The sequence below is a fragment of the Pieris brassicae genome, chromosome 2 (genome assembly GCF_905147105.1).
Source record: "Pieris brassicae chromosome 2, ilPieBrab1.1, whole genome shotgun sequence".
Lineage (NCBI taxonomy): Eukaryota > Metazoa > Arthropoda > Insecta > Lepidoptera > Pieridae > Pieris > Pieris brassicae.
The window spans coordinates 22,571,214-22,596,991 of NC_059666.1; the positions used below are offsets into that span (position 1 = coordinate 22,571,214).

Below are 25,778 nucleotides of genomic sequence, written 5' to 3' on the forward strand. Positions count from 1 at the left end.
GGCAACGTGCTATCCGTAAACATTTATTTTCCCTGGACATCCATAAGTCAAGCAGGCCTGATGGCATCCCCCCAATTGTGCTGCGTACTTGTGCTCCTAAGTTGGCTCCGGTCCTAACGCGCCTTTTCCGGTATCTGTACTCCCTCAACACTGTTACGAAGTGCTGGAAGACAGCTTTGATACATCCGATCCCTAAAAAAGGCGATCGCTCTGATCCGTCCAACTATCGCCCAATCGCAATAACCTCCTTGTTCTCCAAAATAATGGAAACCATTATTAACGGCCAGCTCTTGAGGTATCTAGAGGGCAGCCAGCTGATTAGCGATTCTCAGTACGGCTTTCGTCGTGGTTGCTCAGCTGGTGACCTCCTTGTATACCTTACACATAGGTGGGCAGAGGCAATTGAGTCCAAGGCGGAGGCGCTGGCGGTAAGCTTGGACATAGCGAAAGCCTTCGATCGGGTGTGGCATAGAGCACTGCTCTCGAAGGTTCCAGCCTATGGGCTCCCCGAGAAATTATGCAACTGGATTTCCAGCATTAAGGTCGTCATCGACGGAGCATGCTCCGACCTTAAACCCGTCAATGCTGGTGTCCCACAAGGCTGTGTCCTATCCCCGACCCTGTTTATTCTGCATATTAATGATATGTTGCAACTTAGCAACCTTCATTGCTATGCGGACGACAGCACTGGGGATACTTTTTACACGGGCTGGGCAGGTATTTCTCGGGCTGTTGTTGATGAGTGCTGTAACAAACTTGTGTCTGAAGTCAAAACTCTTTTACGTGGAGTCTCGGACTGGGGTAGACTAAATCTAGTCCAATTTAACCCCAAGAAGACACAAGTATGCGCGTTTTCCGCTAAAAAAACTCCCTTTGTCGCTACTCCCCTCTTTGAAGGCACTCTCCTTAAAGCCTCAGCTAACATCGGAATATTGGGCGTTGACATATCGAATAACGTCCAGTTTCGCGGTCATTTGGAAGGGAAGGCTAAATTAGCCTCCAAAAAGCTTGGTGTGCTCAGCAAGGCGAGACGGTACTTCACTCCGGGCCACCGCTTGCAACTCTATAAAGCGCAAATTCGGCCCCACATGGAGTACTGTTCTCACCTCTGGGCGGGAGCTCCCCAGTCCCAGCTCCTTCCACTAGACCGTATTCAACGAAGAGCGGTTCGAATCGTCGACGACCAATCACTTTCCGTGCGGCTTGATCCCTTGGCGTTGCGTAGAGATGTTGGGTCCCTCTGCATCTTCTACCGCATTTACCATGGGGAGTGTTCAGAAGAGTTGTTCGGTCTAATACCCGCAGCTGAGTTTCATTATCGGACGTCAAGGCAAAATACAAAATACCATCCGTATCACCTCGACGTCCGTCGTTCCACAACTGAGCGTTTTCTAAGGCAGTTTTTGCCGCGCACCACCACTATATGGAACCAGCTGCCCACTGAAGTATTTCCGAACCAATTCGACTTAGGGTCCTTCAAGAAAAGAGCGTACCAATTCTTGAAAGGCCGGCAACGCACTTGCGAGCCTTCTGGCAATGTGAGTGTCCATGGGCAGCGGTATCGCTTCACATCAGGTGAGCCTCTTGCCCGTTTGCCTGCTTTGACATAAAAAAAAATATCCTTTTTAGGTCCGGGCCTCAGATTTCTGAGTCTGTTTAATGATCATTTGTCAATCTAATTGGCCAAAAGGGGATACTTTTTGGGTCTAAGGCGTTTCACGATTTTTCCTTCACCGTTCGAGCGAATGTTAAATGCGCACATAGAAAGAAACTCCTTTTGTCCAAGCCGGGAATCGAACCTACGACGTCAAGGATGAGAGTCGCACACCACTACGCCAAATTACCAACCGTTTTGTTATTGAAATTTAAAACATAACTTTTACCATAGTTTGCTTACTATTTTTCGTTAGACTCACGCAATCACCGAATTTGTTCGTGTAATTAATTATTGTCTTTGTTATCTTTGAATTAATTGAGAAAACCCAAAAGGTTCTTTGATAATAAGGCGATAAAACGACCGTACTAACTAGTTTCTTTCACAAATTTTATTACTGACTACGTTCTGTTTAATCAGAATTTCTTTATTTGAAATGTTCTCCATACAATAACTACCTCTTTCATTTTTAAATTATCGTCATTTTAAATTAGAGTCTCCGATGAATCCGGGATCAGACTGCACTTTCAAAATAATTTATTAGAACTGTAGCATTTACATAACAGTATTTTTGTTCCAAGATACAATGTTTTTGTGATAATGTATCTTTTTATATAGAACTATATCTGAAGGTTCCTAATTGAAAGTCAAGCCCATAAAATAAAATAAATTGATAAATCATTGGCGCTTCAACGTTTTTAGGTCAGGGTGTCAGAGTTCTGTATCTGTTTCATGATCCAATTCAATTGACTTTTACGTCTGAGGAAGCCGGTTTCCTCACCATGGTTTCCTTCTCAAACCAATTGGTGCCAGTGATCGAACCTGCGATCTCAGGGATGAGAGTCGCACGCTGAAGCCACGAGGCCAACACTGCTCTTATTTCAACATTTTATGTAATCCGCGGAGTGTTATACAAAGTATGAATGGGTTCAGTATGCCAAGAGCCAAAGAACAAAGATGTGGTTTGTTTTTATTTTAATAGAGTCTTAACGAGGTCGCCTCTAGAAGGACTAGGCGACACCATTGTACATACTTGACATGGACTATTTAACGAAACATGAAACGTTTCAGAACGAAGCTAAAAATGTTTGGACACAAAGCTTTTAAATTACAGAGCGTTTTTAGGATGGATCCAGGATATTTCGGCATGTTTCTAGTTAAAAGCATTTCATGCATCGTAGCATATTTAGACGTTTTCCGTAATGAAAATCGTAAATATATAAAATAAAAAAGCCTTTTTATTTCTTGCAATAGAAGAAAGTCAACTTAATACTATTGTATAATTATAATGTCTATTTACTAAATCTTTAGCACGAACCCTACCGCAGGTGAAGGCCTCCTCCATGGATCTCCAGGTCTTGGGTCAGTTGCATCCAGCTAGAGCCAGCCGTTTTAGTAATATCATCCGCCAATCTCGTGTTTCGTTTCCCAATAGGGCCTCCCCACCATGTCACCCGTATAGTGCATCGAAGGTCAGACAGTCTTGCTACATACCCTTGAAAATCGCAAATATGTTATAATTGTGACTTATTTTACGTCGGGTTTCGATCTGTGGAAATGTATGTTTTTGATAGCGTATACAAATTTAACATTGAATAAAATTAATATAGTCAATCACGCTTTCTTATATAAAAAAATGTCTCGCAGTTACGGTGAAACTTATAACCAAAAACCAAACAAAATCATACTGTGGTTGTGAGGAAGTTGCATGGATCTGGTTAGCGGTGCGCCTTCTTATGTTCTCATGTCATTTTTACACATGTATATCTTTTCTATAACATATCTATAAGTAGGTATCAGATTGTTCTTGTGTGATGTTTGAGAGCAAAAATAAAATAAAAACATCATGTTCCAAATTGTGTTATCAACTGTCGGACTTTGTCAAGGTCTCATGTTAAATCTAATACAAAACCTAGGTATAAGAGAGTAACGAAACCTTTGACGGGTTTGAAGTACCCTTCCTAATTTTCTCCAAAACACGAGGCTACTTCTGCCAATGGTCGGCACCGTTACTCGCATTCTTAAAACGTACTAATAATTTAACAATGTACTCGAGAAATATTCACGTTTTATAATACGTTTCGTATGTATTAATAAGATTTATTATTTAAGAAGTGCTATGTCATGTTTACTTTTCACCGCCTTCAAAACACCCAAAAGTTTTTACATGTGTAATTTTCTTTTTTTATTGTTTATATTGAAGGATATATAGGATACCTCATCCATCGTGTCATAAGATTGTATTTGCAATTGTATTGTAAATTTATCCAAATAAATGTAAAAACACGAACTATAACTGGAGTGTACTCCTCTCTCAACGTCGTCGACGCACCAACTAAAAGTGGGTGTCCTGCGAAAATACTGCCCATTTTGGGCATCTCATAGGCTCCTTTGCCCGCCTATTATATAAAAAATACCATACACATAACACGTGCCTTATACCCGAAACATTTTTAAGATAAATGTATAGAAGTTTTTACATTTTCAGGTCAAAACCTTCATAAAGATGAGCTACAAAAATTTGGATTGTAAGTAGCATTTATGACACCTTGTAACAACTGTCCTAAAAAATACTAACTATTTACTCCACTAAGGTTTTTTTTGTAAGTACTTTACACAAAGATACAATGTCTCTTCAGTGAGACATTATAGCCATCCAGCCAACTCAATACTAATAAGTAATTTAAGTCTAGTCTAATCAACTAAAAATGATATTTAACATAAGAAAGTGTCCAATAACACTACTTACAGTTTCAATTAAATTAACACTCTGTTCTTGTGATCTATTTTCTCACTTACCACAGTTTAGCACTTACGACTAACGTGCACTAACACTAATTTACTAATTCAAATGGTACCACTGAGGATTAATCAATACATAACCGCGGAGCTTAGAAGTTACTCTAAGCGCTTCCCCGCGTTTTGTAATATAGAAGTGTGTATCGAGTGTTTATGTACACTTCATTGCACAAATAACACACAATTTAAGTTTTTCCATGTATTAACAAATTTAAGTAAGTACAGGAAGTATATGTTTGACGTATAGTATACTTTCGATTTACGAAACATTGTTATATCGGCAATTGCAGTTATTTAGTCATTGGTTATTATGAAATGTATTTAAAGTGATTTGTAAAATTGTTTAGAATTGATATACTACACTTTATATAAAAAAAGAATCATATTATGGGTGAGAGCAGTGCGCGAGTTGCAGCTTCAGCGTGCGATCCACCTCTGAGGTCGTAAGTTCGAACCACGTGTTCGTATAATATTTGCAAATGATTATCCAAATTATAATATTCGCTCCAACAGTAAAGGAAAACATCGCGAGGAAACCGGCTTGCCTTAGATCCAAGAAGTTGACGGCGTATTTCAGCCACAGGTGGCTAATTACGTGCCTATTAGATTGACAATTAATAATCATGAAACAGATACAGACATCTGAGGACGAGATCGAAAAAGGTCGTAGGGCCACTGATTCATTATTATTTATTGTACATTATAGGTATTGTGTTTAAGTTCGCCAATACAAATAGACAAATTAAATCTTTGTTAACGAGCGCATTTCATTGTGTCATATAATATTAATGAAAATTGCATTTTAACTGCGAAATAAATAACAAACGTTTCAAAATAGCACCTTATAAATTATATTGCAATTAACACCAAGTTCGCATGAAAATGAAAAATTTTCAAACCGTTTTAATTAACCGCTGAATTAATATAGTCTCATATTTTTTTTAAAGGTTTTTATTTGCTGTTCAAGTGGTTGATAATTACGATACGATTATCATTTAGAACACATCATCATTATTTATTGATCCTTTGAATTATTACTCTTCTCGTCAATGAGACTTTATTGTCAATGAATTATTAAACCAGTAGCTAACTTCATTTGCATGTCAACCGTAACATGTAATTAATATATACAAATGATGAAAACAATACTTTATTTATTTTTTATGGAACAGGGGACAAACGGGATGGAGCCTTATCTGATGTTAAGTGATACCGCCGCCTATTGACACTCTCAATGCCAGAGGACACGCGAGTGCGTTGCCGGCCTTTTAAGAATTGGTACGCTCTTGAAGGATCCTAAGTCGAATTGGTTCGGAAATAATTCTGTGGGCAGCTGGGTCCACAAAGTGGTGATGCGCGGTAAGAACTGCATTAAAAAACGCTGAGTTGTGAAACGACGAACGTCGTGGTGGAACTTTCGTATTCTGCCTCGACATCCGTTAATTATTGCCTATTACGTATAAAGAATATTTCATCAAATACAGATAACTATACTTGCTTTTATTTATGATTTATTTTAAAGTTTTATTGATATTAAGTAATTGATATTAAGTATAGAAAGAATGAAAAAGAACTGTTGGAGTTTAATGGGGTAATGATCGAAAGAGATTATTTTTAATATTTCTCAACCCTCACGTTTGGGATGAGCAAATATAATTAACTTGTACAGTAATGAAAAGATAATAAATTCATACAATAAATCCTATTCAAACAGTATACTTAATTCAAATATAACTTGGAGTTTTCAACCTCAAACAATATATGACTTAATCACAATATTTTTTTAAGTGTACCTACATTTTTTATAAAATAGCGATTACGAATATTATTTTTAGGTAGGTAAGACATTTATATTTAAACAATTTTTTTTCAAATACAGATTCTATATTATGTGAGAATCGTTACTAACCCACTATGGGTTTGATTTTAACATAAAGTTATGTTGTTTATGCGCCTTTATAATCCATGCATTGCGCAGTACAAATCTGACGCCTGTGATATGAGATCAGTAAATAGTATAGTATAGTATAGTATAATAGGAGTATAGTTAAGACAAGCCTCAGCTGACAAGGAGTACCAATTATATGTGCTGGAGTTTATAAGACGTGAACACGTGACCACCATGTTTCTACATAATAATCTAGTTAAGTCATTGGCATTTATTCGAATGCTTTGTACATTTTACATGCTCTGATATAAATATATTTATTAAATAAATAAAAAATTGCAGTTGCCTTAGTAGCTTCAGCGTGCGACCCTCATCCCTGAGGTCGTAGGTTCGATCCAATGAACTTTCTTTCTATGTTCGCATTAAACATTCGTTAAGGAAAACTACGTAGACAAGATGAGGGCGTGTGTCAGGCACAGAAGGATGATCACCTACTTGCCTATTAGATTAACAAATGATAATGAAACGGATACAGAAATCTGAGGCCCAGACCTAAAAAGGGTGTAGCACCACTGATTTATTTATTTAAACCGATTTATTACCGATGATTACATTTGAAGTCTAAGTATGTATCGAAATATTGTATCGAAAATATTAAAAAATGTATACCTATTTTTAATGTTTGTATTGTGTATTTGTTTTCCATCAAAAGATCTCCAAGTTTCTCGTGTTTGAAACTATCTATTTCACTTCTATTAATATTAATAAATTCAAATACAAATATGTTATACCTGTAGTGTACGTTTGTTAGTTTTATATTAACATTCATTATACGATATTTATATAAGAGTCTGATATTACTCGAGAGCGCTGAAAATAAGGTTCTTCGAAGATGTTCATATTAAATTTTTATATGTTATCAACAGACCTGAAATTCTAAGAATATTTTTTTGGTTACACAATGATCAAGGTTCGCTATTTTTTTCGTTGAAGCGGTATAACTATAAATCTATGAGTCCCATGTACGTACAAGCTTAACCAGCATTCTGAAGATGGTAAAACTGATCGGCACCTTCTTTTCGATTTATCGATATCCTCCAACTGCTCTTTGATTATTCTCCGTTGTCTTTCCCTTTGGAGTAGAGACTCTTGGGCTCTGGGGTTCAAATGCACAGGCGCTAATTAAAGATTTATGTTGGCGCTTGGTAACCCATAGCTGGACGCTTTACTTGCCTAACGACAACAGCGAGAAAATGCTGCCAGCATTATGGGTACACTGCCACAGAGACCATACGTCCTAAATTTGTTTCATATTTCTATTTATCAATTTATTATTATTATTTATGCATTTTTAAATTTAACATTCGTACATCTAAGGTCAGCCATATTGTGGAAGCTGGTTCTCCGATTCAAGTCTCTTTTAGGCCTTAATGAAGTTGAAGCACCAATCCACCAGTAGTACACCAATGAAGCTTTGCTTAGCATAAATGAACGCGTTTTTTTTAAATATTCTCCTATATATTTTAAGATGAGGTTCAAGTCGCTAGAGAATACCAAATACGTGAACTTCTCTCTTCATATACGTGAATCGACTGCTTATCTATATAAATGTTAGCTTCTATCTGTATTCGATAAAAAAACAAAAGCCCTATTCTGCCACTCCAGTCGCTCTTGAGTCGCAATTGTTTGTTTGGGATCGAGCTTCGTGATTAGCATAGAAAACAACTTCTCTTCATTGATATTCCGCCCCGGTCTACTCTATACTTTCACATAAACACACTTTCAAATCAATAGCAAACTTTTATTAGGTTTGAAATTTTAGTCCATACTTATGAACAATACAATATGTAAAATGAAACCATAATAATAAAAGCACTCGTTTCCCGTTATCATTTGGTGTTTTACGTATTTTATTGCAGAGAAAACAATTAATCTTTATATTCTAAAGTCTGATCCCAAAACACATTTATGCAATAGATTGTGGAACTTCATACATATATATATACTTTCGGGCAATATATTACTTTGCAGTAGAAACCTCAAGATGATTCACTTGTATGATAACTATAATTTATCTTGTATTTTATCCTACAATATACGGTGCAAATTGAATAAGACACTTTAGAAGGACTCAGCAGGTACATGACAGTCAGTGGCACAGTGCAGACAGGAATGGCGGGAGGAGGAGACTTTTGCCAAAAACGGGCACACAGATACTTAAAAAGGAAGAGATGCTAGAAATATAAATGTGTTTAACTGTAAAAGTATCTGAAATAAAAGGCTTTTATTATATGTATTAGTTTATCATTTAATATGAAGTTGTAGTCTTATATAATTTTGGTAAAATAATTCGGGGACCAACACAAATATGCCGGTTACTGTTAAACCTACAGGTTACTTTTACCTCTTAAGGACATTAAAATCTTTAACCTAGCTTAAAATGTAACCTTACAAAAGCTTCTTAAATTTGGTAATTTCGCATAACGTGAAAATCTCGTCATTAGCATTGTCAGCCGGAAATTAAATCTTCAACCATTGAATTTAAATTATCTCATAATTCTACGTCAGTGTTTAGAAGCATCCATATATTTCAAGGAAGTGGTCATCAAATGTTCATTTTGCAAGTTATTACGAAGCTTCCCTTCTGTACCTTGCAATGACAGTGACGCATGGTCTAATTCCAAGCCCCAAAGCATTTTATTCTTTATAAGGTCTCAATTCACTGGTGGCTTAAGGTTTATAGTCGTGTGGTGTGAAAAAGAATTGCCTGAGTGCGAATCTCTCAGAGGACCCATTGTCCCTGTATGAAATAAAACTACGACTCGCAGTTCTGCGTAATCTTATGCAGCAAAACCATGGATACATTTTGTTTTATATTGTCGAAGTAAGATAAATTTGGTTAGATTTGTTTTTTTGGCCTATTTTTGATGATACACATATTATTGTTATGTACCTAACTAATCTGAAAATCTGTAAGTTCGATTAGACTTACAAATTATTATTGGTTGAAATTAATTTTACCATTACTCGTTTCATTTGCATGGGCCCCGCCAGTATTCAATTCTAATGCAAATGTAGACCAAACAACAAAGACTCACTAACTGTGTTCATTCAATATAACATTGTCATAGATTTATTCTAAAGCAAATACATATAAAAATGTACCCATGTATCGTTTCATATTTTATTATAACAAAAATATGTACTTTAAATGTGTTTTAAACGTTACTAAACAGGGTTTCCTGTAGGTAGCTGTACTGCAAAATAACACTTTTACTAACAAACATATTTTGTTGCAGATTTTTCCAGCTTTATCGCTTGCCGCATGCATTGACAGTAACAATGGTTGTCGCTCACTAACTATAACCATACCTAACCATAGTGAATTCGTGCTGTGTAAAAGTGTGTTAACAATCGTGATCATATGAGTGAACGATGCCAGTGATGTGCTTACGATAAGCAGGCGAGTTGTTTCGATTAACGCTGGATGCAATAAGCCACGGCGTCTTCGTTGGAGGAACGAACGGGTGCGGGTGAGGCGGAGGCTTCGCCCGCGCCCGATGCGGAGGCTCCTGTGCGCCGGCGCCGACCGCGTCCACTCTATCGCCGACTCTTCCACTACGTTCGCACCGCATGGACTGGCGTCAAGTTTGCATTAGGTAATATTCAAATATATACACCATTCATGACAACGTAAAAGTGAGTAAAATAAAAAATGACGCTTGACACTATCATTTGATAAATGCTTAGTATTTTATCAAATATTTATTTTCTTGATTTTTTTAAAATTATAATTCTCGATAATTCCCCGACTATGTAGTCGTCGGAGGTATTTAATAGCTTAGTATGTTATTCCTAAACCGGATGGCTAAACACTTATTTTCTAGAATTATTATATATATAAGTATTTATTATATATAAGTATTAACTTTTTAAGATACGAGTTAAGTCACCCTATACTAAAAATACATTATTAGATTTTCGTTTGTCTAACATATTCAATCATCCATGAGCTCAATAATCATTATTTACACCCCAATCCGATCCAATATTGACAATATATTTTAAACCAATTTAAATTTCATTATCAGTTTTTATCGACTCAACATTTTCGCGATAAGAAATCTTTGTTCCCGTAGCAAAAGTTTTTGAACAACAAAACAGTAAATTAGGATACTTCAAAATTAAGTTAGGTTACTCGTTTACAAGTTGAGCGTTCTGAAAATATATTTTGTTCTTAACAATGTCAAGGTATATTGCTTTTGTTTCCTAAGGGCAATAACAAGCCTTAACGTTTAAAAACCTGGAAAAATGCAACTCCACCTTATTCTTATAAACAAGTACTTAAATACCTGACCTAGTGTTTTCTATTATAAACATAAGTTTGCCTATTTGCTTTGTCAAAAAGCAAATCAGCCTTGATACAATTGTCCTAAAAATGTTACAAAACCAAAATTCCTAAATCAATTAAAGCGCTACTTATATCGCTAAGGACTTATCCTTGTTTTATAACTGTTAACAAATATATCAATTATTTATATAAAAATTAGTAGGTACCTAGTCTAAAGCTATTAATTATTTCCGCTTAATTGTGTTTCCAACGTGTGTATCTAATATATATTTTTCAATATGGTTCATAAATACTAAACAATAGATATTATTATGAAAAATATAAAACTATCATGCAACATATTTAATATATGATATAGAATTTTATTCTCGGCAAGTTCACTTATCTACATTTAGTTTATATTTAAGAGCGCCCTAAAAGTCAACAGTTGAAACATAGCCAACTGTCGTCTAGACTTGTGTTGGGAATTATTAGCGTCATGGCACTACTCAGTACCGCATTGTATTGTGTACATAAAACACAAAGTTATTTCTCTACGTGTTTCGTTGTAAATTTAGGTGAAATTCCCTGTAATTTATTTGAAACACGGAGGTCAAAGAAGCTCAAAACGTGAATTTGAACTCGAAAAATGTAACCAATTACATCACTCATATCGCGAAATCAAATACATTAAGTGGGAATGTGCTCTAAGAAAGTGAATTTTTAAATAAAACTGAGTTTACTGAGAGGCAAAAAGACTGAAAGCGACAAATGTGAAGAAAAGCGTAAGGTTTGCGGAGCCCGCGACCCATGAAAAGATTCCGTTCAAGGAACGCTTTGTGAAAATTTTCCGCTTTTTGTGTAACCTCACTGCGACCGTTAAAATAGTGCAGCGTAAGTTCATTTCAATCTTCATCTGTTTTAATTAATGTGCTTTGCTTTGACATTCAAAAGTTAATAACTTTCTTGGCATAACAATTTCTTTCGTTTGCAAATTTTAAAATTAAATGATACGTCAAGAAATATTGATTGTTCGAAATACATAATTTCGATTTAATAATTTTTGATGAGGGTGATCCCAAATAATTTTTTCTCGGCCGATCGTCATATTTATGAGTCGAGTCTGTTGAGATTTACTCGTTTTACGTAAGACACATTTTTATTTTGATATATACTTTTTGTTAATTATAATTGATAATAGTTACATCCACAATTTAGAATTTTATAGTGAGTGTTTAGTGCGTTTTTGACAACTATCGTGAGAGAGAGAACTATTAGCATCAGTCTAACCTCTCTTTGTTCCCAAAGTAATAGAATTTCTCCAAATCCTTACGGCTGATAATATTGTGTGCCTTTCTTCCTGGTAAGAAGATATTGTAACGAGGTTTGTACTCAGGACTTATTATTCTAGTATAAGATTGTGTATCAACGGCATCGAACCGTTCTTTGTGGTACAATAACTTTCTTGGCATAACATCTTCTTTTGTTTTCAAATTCTAAAATTAAATGATACGTCTAGAAATATTGATATTTATGGAATTTCCTCTCGATTTATACATTATTATTCAAATCAGGGCTAGTGAAATTAGGCCTAGTGAGGCATGAGAAATAGCTTTAAACCTTTATTAGCCTAAAACTGGTCACAGGGTGTAACAAGGTAAAAAAATTATTTTTTCACACATTTATTGCAAATATCTCGTACCAACGGTTTATACATGTTTATATCGGATTATCTCCCATTCTGAGGTGAACTCTCTAACATTCCTGAACTATATTTGAAAATCGAATTGATAATGATTGATCGACTCAGACCTTTTTTTGTATAGAAAAGGAAACAGATATAAAATCTACTGTTAGTTATAGCATATTATAATTTATTGAAATATTATTGGAACTAACTAGTCCTTGAATACTTCTTCGGGCTATTACCGTTCAATAAAATTGTGCAACGAGAATACACAATCTCGGTCAGTAGATGAGTTTACGGTCCGTGAACGTTAAACTTAGTCAAACAAACTCTTCACTAGCTAATGAAATTTCTCATATCGATTACTTTAATGGACGTTTTTAGGTGAATAATTTAATTTATCAACCAAATTCACTCTCAATATGAATGATCCTATAAATAGAGATGATTTTATGCGCGTATTACAAGTGTTATTCACGTGGTTCAGTGCTAAATGCACATGACACTGGTTATCGTTGAAATAATACCTATTTTGGGAAGCACTTTTGCATACTTCAAAAATGTAATTGTTGCTGATACTATTATGAATACGACTTTTAAATATAATTTATTTTACGAATTATATTTCCATTATTATGTCGACACTTAAAAACTTTACAGTCATTTTCACGAACGTGCTCTGATGACGAAACATAAACTTATACCATACGTATAGAAAGACGTAGTTAAACTGAATCTCAATTTAATATATCTAAAGCTTTTTATGAATTTTTATTATAGTAATAATTTAACTCTTTATCTTTATTATGTTAGGTTAAGTTGCATAGATAATACTATCCAACTACAAAGTAGAATCCTCGACCAGTCTAACCCCTGACTGACCGGCCTTGAAGCCCCAGTGGCTGATGTCTAGATATTGTTTTGCGGGGAGCACTTTGATAGCGCAATTCGGTGAAATGACATCATCATACTGATTGTAGTAGCAGATCATATCGTCTATCGTCTATCAGATATCGTCACAGACCTTTTTATTTGAATAATTCATTTGAAATTTAATCCTTAAATTTTCTTATTACATTTCAATAAGCTATATGTTACCTGTTCTACCACATAAGCGAAACGATAGAGACGCCTATATAGATAGTTATATCAACGGCCTATTTAATCGATGCAATAAATATACCTACATTTCATTACGAACCCTCGAGCGTCGCATAAAGAAAAGAGACCAATAAATTCGTGGGTCATGTCATATCACCTAGACTGAGTCGTAAACTAGAAACACGCCGGGGACAACGATAATTTATCACATACCAAGGTCAAGACGTAAAATTTATTTGGACTTTTCAAAAACTAACGGATATTGTATATCTGGAATATAATATGTCTTTTTTTCATTTAAACTACTCGTAATACATGGTTATGCATACATTGGTAATAAATTACTTAACTTAATGTCCTAAAACCCCTAGATGGGGCAGACGGCGTCCATAGAGTCTCTATCGCGTTCGGTCTTTGGCCTCGTATTTCGCCTGGCTCCAAGTCTTTCTGGCCTCATCTGCAACTTTACGACGGTAAGGCCACGTTTCCGCTTTCCTTTCGGGTTCCAATCAAGCCGCTGCTTGGGGATATAATTGAAATCTCTCCGGAGTGTATAGCCTATAAATTTCCACTAGCGTTGCTTGATCTGCTGGCTAATCGGGGTTTCTCGGTCCTGGCACTCCCAAAGTTGCTCGTTAGAGATCTTCTTGGGCCAGTAGCTCGGGGCTTAGTAATGGAATGGAAGTTACTATGATAAGTCTTTATTGAGATAATTCATAAAAAAATGATAAAAATTAATTACGAATCATTAAAGTGCAGTCATTTAACCAATTAGATGATACTCATTAAATGGTAAATTATTAAAGGCCGGATTTTCCTCATGTATCGGTTACCGACCGATGTCCTCAGGTGCTTAACAGATTCTATGGATTCTTTTACATAATAAAGCCGATAATAACAAGGTTATTACTAGTTCAAACAATGCATAATGTAACGTAATTTATAAGGCTTGTTCAGTTAATTACGCTATCAGTAGCTGCCATGAATGATAAGAGATGCTTCCAATTAGCTACGTCTCAATTATACGGTCCAGTTTAATTGAGTCCGAGGCGAATACGTAACTCCTTGAGGAGTTGAGAAATTGCTTGGAATAGCACAGAATCCTGAGATTTCTACATAGATTTTTTATTGCATCTTAATAAGTCAGACTGTCTTGGGTCGTGCTACAATCTTTGTCTTATGGTTTTTGTAATGTGTGTTACTATGTCTAAAAATTGTCTTAGTCAATGCGAGACGATAGGCAAAAGCATCGTTAAAAGTTACGTAGGCTAGCTATGCTTGTATGTTATACTAATAAATACTGCACAAGGTACCTCGCCCTTATTAGTTGTGTGAACTTACTTCAAATCCGCTAAACAATTGACAATTTTAGGTTATTAGGTATACTGTCCCACGCCCCCAGGGATGCTATGGAATCACATGTATTATTCAACGACTACATTACGATTTATGTTATTAATAATAATGAAGTGGAAACAAAGCTATAAAATAATGATACAGACCAGTGATATGAGGTATATAGGTGTGGTCTCATCAAATGTATGAAGCTTAACACAGCTTTCAGCCCGTGAGTGGACATTTCCTGTCAGCGCTGACCTTTTACGTGTTTTTACGGTGCCCCGAATTAGTTACGAGCCGAATATACAATAGAAAAAACTTTATAAATAACACGTTCCGTTCAGAGGGACTTAATTAACTTCTGTAATTAATCAAAACACATACGTGTGATAGGTAACTAGTAAGTCTATTCGTTCGTTACGTTACTTTATGCGAAGACACAATAACTATTTAATAATCGTCTTCAAATTGAAACTTTCTAAAAATCAATATAATATACACTCAAAATATATATGTATGACTATGTAATATTATATTGCACTCTCTTGTTTTTACTGAAATATCACTGAATAAATCCAAAAAATCTCGTTAAATATAATTAAATTAAATATATAAATTTTTCGAATATTTAAATCATGCTAATCAAAGGATTTGTTCCAGTTCAAAATTTGTATGACTCAAAGTTTACCGATTAAAAATAGTAAGTAATAGAGAGTTTCTTGCCCGCTCTACGCCCTTGACTTGCGAACCGGAAGTAAATGTAAATTTAGAACTAATTTAACATCTTTTCTGTTAAATAAGTTCAGTTGTTGCAGTTGTTGTTCATAATTTGGTTCATAAGGACTTGTTTACCTATAGGAATAAAGTTATTTTGAGTTTGAGTTATATAATATTCCGTACAAATTTTATTGTAAACTTACACTGCTGTTATGTAAGCTACAGCCTTTCTATGTAAATAAAATACTAAAATAAAATTCAAACTATAAATTTTCTTACCAACAAATTCTTGAACTACTAGTACAGTTTTTAAATATCGCAGTTTTTAAAGCTTTTAAATATCGTAACTATTCAAATTTGATGATTTCATTCGCTTAATGGGCTCACTCAATAAATGCCGAGAATATTATTGTTATTCTTATGTTTAGTATTGAAATTATTATGACCGTACCCGAGTCGTGGCATATGTAATAATTTGTGAATATTAGAACAGTGCATGAAATTCTGAAATTGCTTTTGCGCGTAATAACCTAATGTTTATGTATTAAAAATGTTTTTTCCTGATTCTATAGATTTATAATTATTGCTTTTATTTAATAATTTAACTAAATATTTTTTTTGATTACAAAAAATGAATTATCACATGGATTTTAACATTTTATGCTGTATGGCAATATTGGATACAAATGTTTATATCATTACTGTATCAGTGGCCTAGAAGCTCCCCTAATGTTAAAATATGTAAATGGACAGATTGAATGATGGCTCACAAATAGTGCATGTATTAATTATAATAGTTTCTGTTTTATTAAGAATTGTCAGTCAAGTGATAAGGAGTGTGTTTTGAGACTACTGATTAAAATCTTTACGTATATTCTTCAAAATTGTTTAGTGTCAGAGTGCCCTTTAAGTACGGTTTAATGTTAAAATTAATATTTATTAATTCAAAAGTGAAACACTATAAAAAAATCTAAACAAGTTATAAATATGGAAAGTGTCCTTAGAATAAAAACCATAGGACACTTAGAAATACTACAAAACTACTACTACTACTAAAATACTACCACTTAGTTATACAAAAATATCAGAGTAATAATTCTTTTTATAAATAAGACTGTATTGTATTGCTGATAAATACTTAATATGTTTCAAACTATATGGGCCAGTTTATCTACATTAACGATGTGGTGTGTGTTAATAAATTTATTAACAAAATAAATAAACAATTTCGAGAAATAATAATTTAACCACATAAACTTTAATGTTTTGTGTCAATAAATGAAATGTCATGTTTAACATTAATGAATTTTATCCCAAACGAATTGAAGTTTACATTTAAGTATATCGAACAACAAAGATGCCAAGAGATGTCACATCTCTACGCAACGCCAAGGGAAAATGACTGGTCGACAACGATTCGAATCGCTTTTCATTGAATACGGTCAACCGGAATGAGCTGGTACTGTGGAGCTCTTGCCCAGTGGTGAGATCAGTCTATATCTATTGGTATAGTCGGAATTTGCGCTTTACAGAGTTGCAAGCGGTGGCATGGGGCGAAGTAACGTCTCGCCTTGCTCAGCACGCCAAGCTAATTAGCCTTGCCTTTCACTTGATCGGTCAATCTAGTTGGTGTACGGCCACGCCATCTTTTTCCAACCACGATCAGTTTCTCAAAGTTCTCCTCGCCTCGGAGCATTGTACGGCCGAAATAAGATGTCTGAAGAAATCCACGTTAAACAGGGCAATATACCGAATCTAGTCTAGACTAGATATACATACAGACATACGCAACACTGTCAAATAAAAACATTTTAGCTGGAACTAAACAACATTATCGGCTGCCATAAAAAATGCTACAATATTTACAGCATGGCAATGTTTCAGCAACCACGTTTAATTAGTGTAACTTCATTGTTCAAACGTTTAGTAGTCATAAAATTGCGTAGTTTTCTCGGACTCGGGCGAAGAATGGAAAAGATCTATCTACTTTTTATTATACATTTATTAAATTTAAGTTACATGCATTGTATAGGCTGGATCCAGAAGGTATCTAGCATGTAGGTTCTTAAACGAGTTGGAGTGTCGACAAAACTTATACAGAACATTAAACAACGGAAAGTTCTTTCATAAAGTATTATAGTACGGTGTGTTGGTAGAAAGAATAAAATATATGAACTGGTATTGCGACTGAAGAAGAGTTGCTGCATCTGAAACAAGACAAGATACTTTACGATACTGACGGCCGACCTCCAATTTGTGCGCAATTTAAACAGTTAAAGAACATGAAGAGAGACTATCGTCCTAGACCCAAAAAAATAAAAGTTTTGTGACTAAATTATATCACATTCCGGCCATATACAGCGCATAAGCGATGAGAACTTGGAGACACTGATCGTGGTATGTACCACAAAATACAAAAGATCATGTGACGTTCACAAACCAGATGAACCGGTCAAGTGAAAGAATCGCCCTCAAACTGTTATAAAAGAGGCGCTGGGCAGAAACCGGTGGAAACAGATTGCTTGCTCCAGATGTTTCCTTGCTGTCCACAACTCTCAGACATGAGCTACCGACTAAAGAGTGAAAACTAAACAAACCAAATGTATTCCGTCTTTGTCATCATCTAAGCGATAATTTGTTTCAGATAATTTCACTCATAATATAAACAATTTCAATTAACAGCGCGATAAATTATCGAATTTAAATTAACGATCCTGGTCGAAATATAAACATTCGATACCATACCTTTACGTTCTATACATCGGAATGAAGGAAATCCTGGTTCTAACATTTTGAACTCGCGTAAATATCTTTAAAATTAATCATTATATAATCAATGATGGATCATAGAAGCAGTCGAGATGATATATAATTTTTTTTAACGTTAGTAGTATTGCTTTGTCTTTACTGAGCATCTGTATGCCCAGTGGGAAGAAAAAAGAGAGAAAGCCCACCAGAAACCTGGGAAAATATTGGAAAATAGTAGCGAAGATGAGAGATGAATGGAAGAATTTGGAGGTGGCCTTCACTCCGTCAGAGGTCATGTACTAATATTAAATTAATGTAATACTTATGTATTAATATACAGTACTTGAATATAGACTGAATGTATCAAATTATCATATTCTAATTTATAATTAAAAAAATAGCTTTAACAATCTAACAATAATTATAATTAGGGTATACTTAAAAGCCTAGGAGACAATTTGTTTGCTAGATTCTGTTTTGACGCTATGTGGGAGAAACGCCAACGAACAAATCTTTTAAATCAAAATTATAATATTTGCCGACTGCACGCCTTTCTCTGTTCTCTTTGATCACTTTCCGCGTGTGAACTGACGTTTACTGATATGCATTTACCAGTTTATTCCCGTCTTCCCATACAAAAGGTATTCCGTACGATTAATGAGTTATCTGTGATGTCTGTGAATATTGACATGGAAAACTTTTCGTTCAGAAAGAACTTCCGACGGCGTACATTAAATACTCTAAAGTCCGCTGTCAGTGCGCTGAAACAAATTACAAGTGAGTTTGAAGTTTGCATGAAAGTTCATAACTATTATGTTTTAATTCTTTAAGCACAGTATAGCGTAGAATTTTCGGGCTTTTCATAATTTAATCCTTTAATTAAGAATTTTTCTTAAAACTTTTCAAAAATTGAAGTAATTATTCATTTATAAAAGATTGCCAACGCTCTGAACACTGATACATTGATACAAGAAAAATAAAATACAATATTTAATGTGTCCAGCACTTGTAGGCAAACATAACATACTACACTAAAATCGATTTCTAAGTGTGAGGGAAGCTAGGGATATCCAAACCTCGTTTATCAGAAACCTCAATCTGAATATCGGAGTGTTGTCCAAAGCACGTTCTTCTAAAAGGACAAAATATTATTTATTTTTTACTTTCGATGGTCCCATTCAGTCCCTGGTTCGCACTATAAAACATTTCTTTAATAGCCAATAGTTTCCGCAGCGTACGCTTATAAGGGCTTTTATTGCAATTTTTTCACATATTGGGCTATGCCGAACTTTTTGATTTCTATATTCATGATGTATAATGTAGAATACTGATGGAAATATTTTTCCAAATCGGTACAGTGATTTTAGAGCCAATTCACTTCAAACGATAAAATCATTCTTCTTTATAATATTAGCGGAGATATACTTCTTTAGATATAAAGTCTTAGTTATATTTAACACAACATCATACAAATATCTCTTAATATATTGTAGAATATCACATTGTCAAAATTAACTGCGTATAATTTTCGCTCTCATTCAAAGTACGCGACGACAGTTAAATGAAGTGTATTTTAGGCTATTGTTCACATTCTACAGACGACTTGTCACCTGCAAACAATTTTCACTTTAAGCAAATCGTGCAATGAATGTTTTCGCTTAAGTATTTTCTCGCTGAAACACCGCAATTTGTTGCCTATTCAATGAAATATTTGATATTCGTAAATATATAATAAATATACATATAAAACAAATTATTTGACGTAAGACGTTTTGATCGTTTTGGCGTTACTTTTATATCTTGTCAAATTATAGCTCTGCAACCCACAAATTTTCTTGATATGAGAATCTTCCAGCGCTCCCCGTCCTGTGCCACCGTCTTCTTAACACGATCTTCTGACGATCCAGCGGTACCAAGGTCGACCTACTGGTCTCCTACCCCGACTAATTTTAATGTATTATCAGATTAGGCTTGGCTGTATTCATTTTGAAATTATTTGCGTGTAATGTTTTAAAAGAAATATATCTTCACAAAACACCTACCTAAATTCACCTAAGAACTTAATGTGTTTTATTTATAAGCATTCCATATAACAGACAATTGTGTTTACCAGTTGTTGACTAATCAATAAACTAATTAACTGAATAATTTAAGACTGATACACTATTAAATCGACTTAAACAAACCCCGGTTTTGATTTAAGTCAACAACTCGAAACTTTTCTAAACAAATACTGTCGCACAATACAAACGCTATAATTGAGTTATTAATATAGTCATGACTCAAAATTACATAAATATTCATGAGTTTCTCGACTTTCTCTGCAGACAAATGCGACAGTAATTTTTTCTCATGACGAACACGACGTAATACATGGTAAAAGAGAATGGTTTTTGCACATTTTATTTACTAATCCATACTTAGAATATCTCCTTTAAAAGTTAACAATTACTTCTCTACTTACTGAAGGTCATGTCTGTCTTTAAAAGCCCTAACCGATACATCGATTGCACAGATTGTCTCAGTGCATTAGGGATGTTGAGACCCATAATTGTCTTAATTTGGTCGGACCAACGGGTAGGCGTTCGAGCACGACTTCTTCTGCCATGACTCTACCAGTTTACACTTTCACAGACTATTCGTTCTCTCCTGGCCAAAGTAGCTTAGCACCCGTTTGAAATCATAGTTGATAGTCTTATGGTAGGGTTTGTTGGTTAAGAATGGACTTATTGGTTCTTTTTCCAGCTCATGGTATTCGCAATCCTTCCATCATATCTTGAACGCCTCCATCTTTTTTCGGTCCACGGCACGACGCCATCATATTACTATAAATATATCTAGCATAGATCCAATGGAATGAAAAAGATTCAGTGTCCTTGAATGTGTGGATACAACTTGTTGAAATACAGTCTAAATCTATTGCAACTAAAACAAATTTACTGGGTTAAACTTAACAACAAGTTAATCATAGTGTTCGAAATACATAATGAGGGTGATCTCAAATATTTTACTCGGCCGATCGTCACATTTATTAGTTGAGTCTTTGTTGAGAGTTACGTTAGACACATTTTTATTTTTATATATACTTTTTGTTAATTATAATTGATAATAGGTACGTCCACTATTTAGAATTTTATAGTGAGTGTTTAGTGCGTCTTTGAGAACTATCGTGAGGCAAGGTATTAGCATCAGTCTAACCTCTCTTTGTTCCCAAACTAATAGAATTTCTCCAAATCCTTACGGCTGATAATATTGTGTGCCTTTCTTCCTGGTAAGAAGATATTGTAACGAGGTATGTACTCAGGACTTATTATTCTAGTATAAGATTGTGTATCGACAGCCACCGAACAGTTCTTTGTGGTACACATAGACATATAAATTGTTAAAGTTGCACAGACAGACCTAATAAGACATTTTCTTATTTGAGTTATTATGAGGTTTATATTATATGTATTTCATCTACGTGTATGTCGGAGCTATGGCGCTGGTATCAGCTACCATTGTCATTATATGTCACAAGAGCTCGCTACTACTATCTGACAGTCTGTTAATTTGTAGATTTAGTAATATTGGCTAATCGAATACACCATAAATATTAACGATTATAAACTGAGAAACTTTGTCGTTTTTAATCTACGAGATCTTATGACATATGATGACAATGACAGCTGATGCCAACGTCATAACTCCTACATATAGGTAAGTGTTGTAACTGTCAGCCTCTCTCATTCTTAATTATATGGTTTGAACTGAAATTTTAAGGACTTCCGGTTCAAATAATTTAAAGTATCTCAAAACTCCTACATTCATCTTTAATCATAGCATAATTTTCAATTATTTAGCTCCACACATTTAATTTCAATTGAAACCGAAATGAAAGCTAGTATTTTTAATATAATAAGGGAAGTTTAATCAGCGCTTAGCGCAAGCTAATTCGAAGACTTTAAGGCTTAGTGCCGAAAACCACGTAGAGTTATTTAAATTAAGTGGTTTTATCAGATTGAAATATTTAAACTAGCGAAAATTTTATAACGCAATTTATTTTACAATTTAAACTATTCATTCTAAATGTATAAAGTGTGTTTATAAAATGGTTATCGCAGTTTCACATCAACGTTTCCTTAATTTATTAAAATCTACAATTACAAAACTTATAATGCAATAACAGACCCATTTGCACCTTGTATTTTGTTTCTAACTCTCAAACATCACACATGTTAAAATTAGAACAATCAGATACTTATGAGTATATGTTAGAGAAATTATTTATATGTGTAAAAAGTACATAAGAACTTAAGAAGGCGCAGCGCTAACCAGATCCATGCAACTTCCTCACAATCGAGTAACTTCGATGATTTAATTTAATTTATTATATATATTAGCGGAAAAGGTAGAGGTAAGAAAAGCCCTCAAAAATTAATTCGGCAGGAATCTAACCTCAAGCATTCTGTCGCATTGATAAAGCTTAGTTTTTACTGCTATTTTAGGTCATGGGTCCTGTATCATGATGCACATCTCTTCTTTATTAAATTAAATTGTTGGTTCCACATATAGTTGCATTAAAATGAAGCACTTTGTATTTCATCGTAACCCCTTTATTGCCTATTAAGTAGGTTAATAAAAGCAAATCCATCAACATTACGCTCTTACCAACCAATCCTGCCACAAAGTCTCTAGAGCTTAAAGGTTTATATTAAATCATTTAACATTTTTAATGGGAAATATATACTTTTTGAATATGATAATAATTACTAATTACAATTACAAAATCTGATTATAAAATAAATAATAAAATTTGTGTGTTCTAGGCTTTATAATATTTAATGTTAAACTTTAATAATTGTGTGTAGTGTTAAAAGACAGAAAATATATAAGTTTGTATTCGACCTTTCTGTTGTCGCGCAAAACTGTTAAACAAAACTAATTACATGTTTCCAAACGTGCGGCTAACCAAAACTTTTACACAAATTAAACTGAAAGTACATTATTAAACTAGATATTATGATATATTATTACATTTCTAATTAATGATTAATTATATATCATAGTAATATTTCAATGGCGCTGAAGCTGTCCTCGCCCTAAATTGCATTCGTTTCGTTGATTTTAAAAGACAAGCGTTCTGATTCACGTGTCCATACTTGGGTTTAATATGTGTAGGTTTCCTTGATTATATTTTCTGAACCGAAAAAATTTGGAAACCACTAAACCACTGCCAAATACATCTCAAATATTTTTGTTATTTCATTTTAAGGTTAGTCATATCAGTGGATATGAGAAAATAAATCTTTTCAAAATTAATGTAATTTAATTATGTACGAGTTACTTAGAAGGGTTAATCTCATGTGAGAGATCCAGGGCTTACTTTTAAAATGGCAAAAGTCACATTCTATGGCTATGAGAGATTATTTCATGGTTGTTGTTTGCCGCATCAAACGGTTAGTCAAGTTCATCACTTGCGTTTAAAAAAACACAATGTATCAATCTGAAATCAAGAGCCAATAAGAGTTAACGGATATTATAATTATATCTGCAAAGGAATGTGTCATATTTAATAAAAATTGCCTTTATTCGAGTACTACCACTAAGTTATCATATTTTAATTACAACTATTATTGGTCGCATTAGTATAACATGGAGCTCAGTCCTCGTTCAGATAAATAAAAGTCATATACAAAACAAAGTGCTGCTTAATCGGAATTGACATACAAAGATGTAACATATTTCTTCCATAAAATTACCATACAACGCTTTCGTACGGAAAGCTGAAATCGTCGTATCCAATGCTTCATATAAATAAGAGCATATAAACCACTTTCCCATATGGAGAATGGGTGTGTTTGTTGAGTAAATATAATATATATTATGAGGATGTTGTATAAATTTTCTCTATACTAATACTGTGGTAATACAAATGAAATAAATTGTGATAGCGGATACATATTTAGGCGTGGGAGGCAACGCTAAGCCCGCCAAATTGTTATATAATGTCTATGTATTCTTAGTTTAATCCTGTAATTTAATCTCTTCCTTCATCTATGTAGTGTGAACTCAGTTTCCGCACTTAGACGCTTATATGATCCCGTAGGTGTAAAGACCTGGACCGTAAGACATCCTAGCTTAGAAGCTCAGAAGTTTCCTGGGACTTCACAGACTTTTCGGAGCAGCAAGGTCACTCCGTGAAGCCTGTGATGCCCAGGAAAGTACAGATTTATGTTCGTTGGGAAGCCACAGCCGCGCATTGCAGGACTACGTGGGTGACTGATTTCTGATTTAGAAGACATGACTGATACTCATGTCTTCTAAATGACAAACATCTTGATATTTAGTTTCTGTAAATTGTTATCGCGTTTACCATTATGTCTTTGTGGTAATAAAGTACTTCAAACCTTAATTGCATATCGTAACTTTTATTTATTTTCTATATTTTTATTTTTTATAGTCAAACACTACATTTTATGTCTAGCACACTTTGATTAAATGTATATGATGATGATATATCAGGGTTATTTGGTCCATTCTAGATATAGGCTTCCTCCATTTTCCACCAGTATGCCTAAAACTTTGTCTCCAATGGAAGCCAGCCTACATGACGATGTCGTCAATCCACCTAGTCGGTAGGCGGTATTTTACCGAGGTCTCCATTACAGAATCCTGCGGGTCTATCAGTTCTTGTTGTACCTTGTTTTTCGTAGGCGATTGAGAAGGAAAAACCAAGCATTGCACGCTCCATCGACTCTCAGGCTTTCCGCTGTGTTGTGTGAGCGTTATGGATCGGCAAGAAAAGCAAGATACACTGATTAAGGACCATTCTTTTGAGTGCTTTAGAGTGGGGTCTCCGGTTTATCCCTCCATTTGCTCCAAAACCTGTCCATATAAAGTTTATACACAATTTTAGATAGATTAGTAATTTACAGGAATTTTCGCGAAGGTTGTTATTTTTTCGGTTGTTTACTTTTATTCACCTATAATTAGCAATTAAATTCAATAAAGAAGTGATGTATTTAAATAGGTATACAATGTATGTGACACCAAAGGAAAAGGGTGTGGCATCTGACGAAGGTCCAATAATTTTCTTATGGGAGTGAAGTCTATAACTATTGTCCCTTTTCCTTGTCAAGAACTTTCAGCCCGCTTCACTAGCTTAGTCAATTTATGAGTTCCATACTGGGGTACGAGACAAACATGTTTTAGGATGCATATTACGTTTTTGTGATCCTCGTCTCGTGTCCTTTAAGGCTTACGCAAGTTTTATTGATAAATTTTATTAATGACATTGACTTGTTTCACTGCGTTATAGTGTTAGTATATTTTACTACGAGCAGTGTTGTACGAGAGGCTTTGTAGCTTCAGCGGGCGATTCTCATCCCTGAGGTCGTAGGTTCAAGCCCCGGCTGTGCACTAACGGACTTTCTTTCGTGTGTATATAACATTCGCTTGAACGGCGAAAGAAAACATCGTGAAGAAACTGGCTTGCCTTAGACCCAAAAAGTCAAAGGCGTGCGTTAGGTACAGA

The 25,778-nt window shown here is 34.6% G+C and overlaps 1 protein-coding gene across 1 annotated transcript in view; it reads left to right on the forward strand.

Moving 5' to 3' along the window:
- Window positions 1-4,149: 4,149 nt before the first annotated feature.
- The window catches only part of LOC123720355 (Kv channel-interacting protein 4), a 90,451-nt gene continuing 68,822 nt past the window's right edge, over window positions 4,150-25,778 (forward strand). The window contains exon 1 of the mRNA XM_045676924.1: window positions 4,150-4,182. Within this exon, the coding sequence (XP_045532880.1) occupies window positions 4,161-4,182 (22 nt within the window). The 5' untranslated portion in view covers window positions 4,150-4,160. The remainder of the gene's footprint in view (window positions 4,183-25,778) is intronic.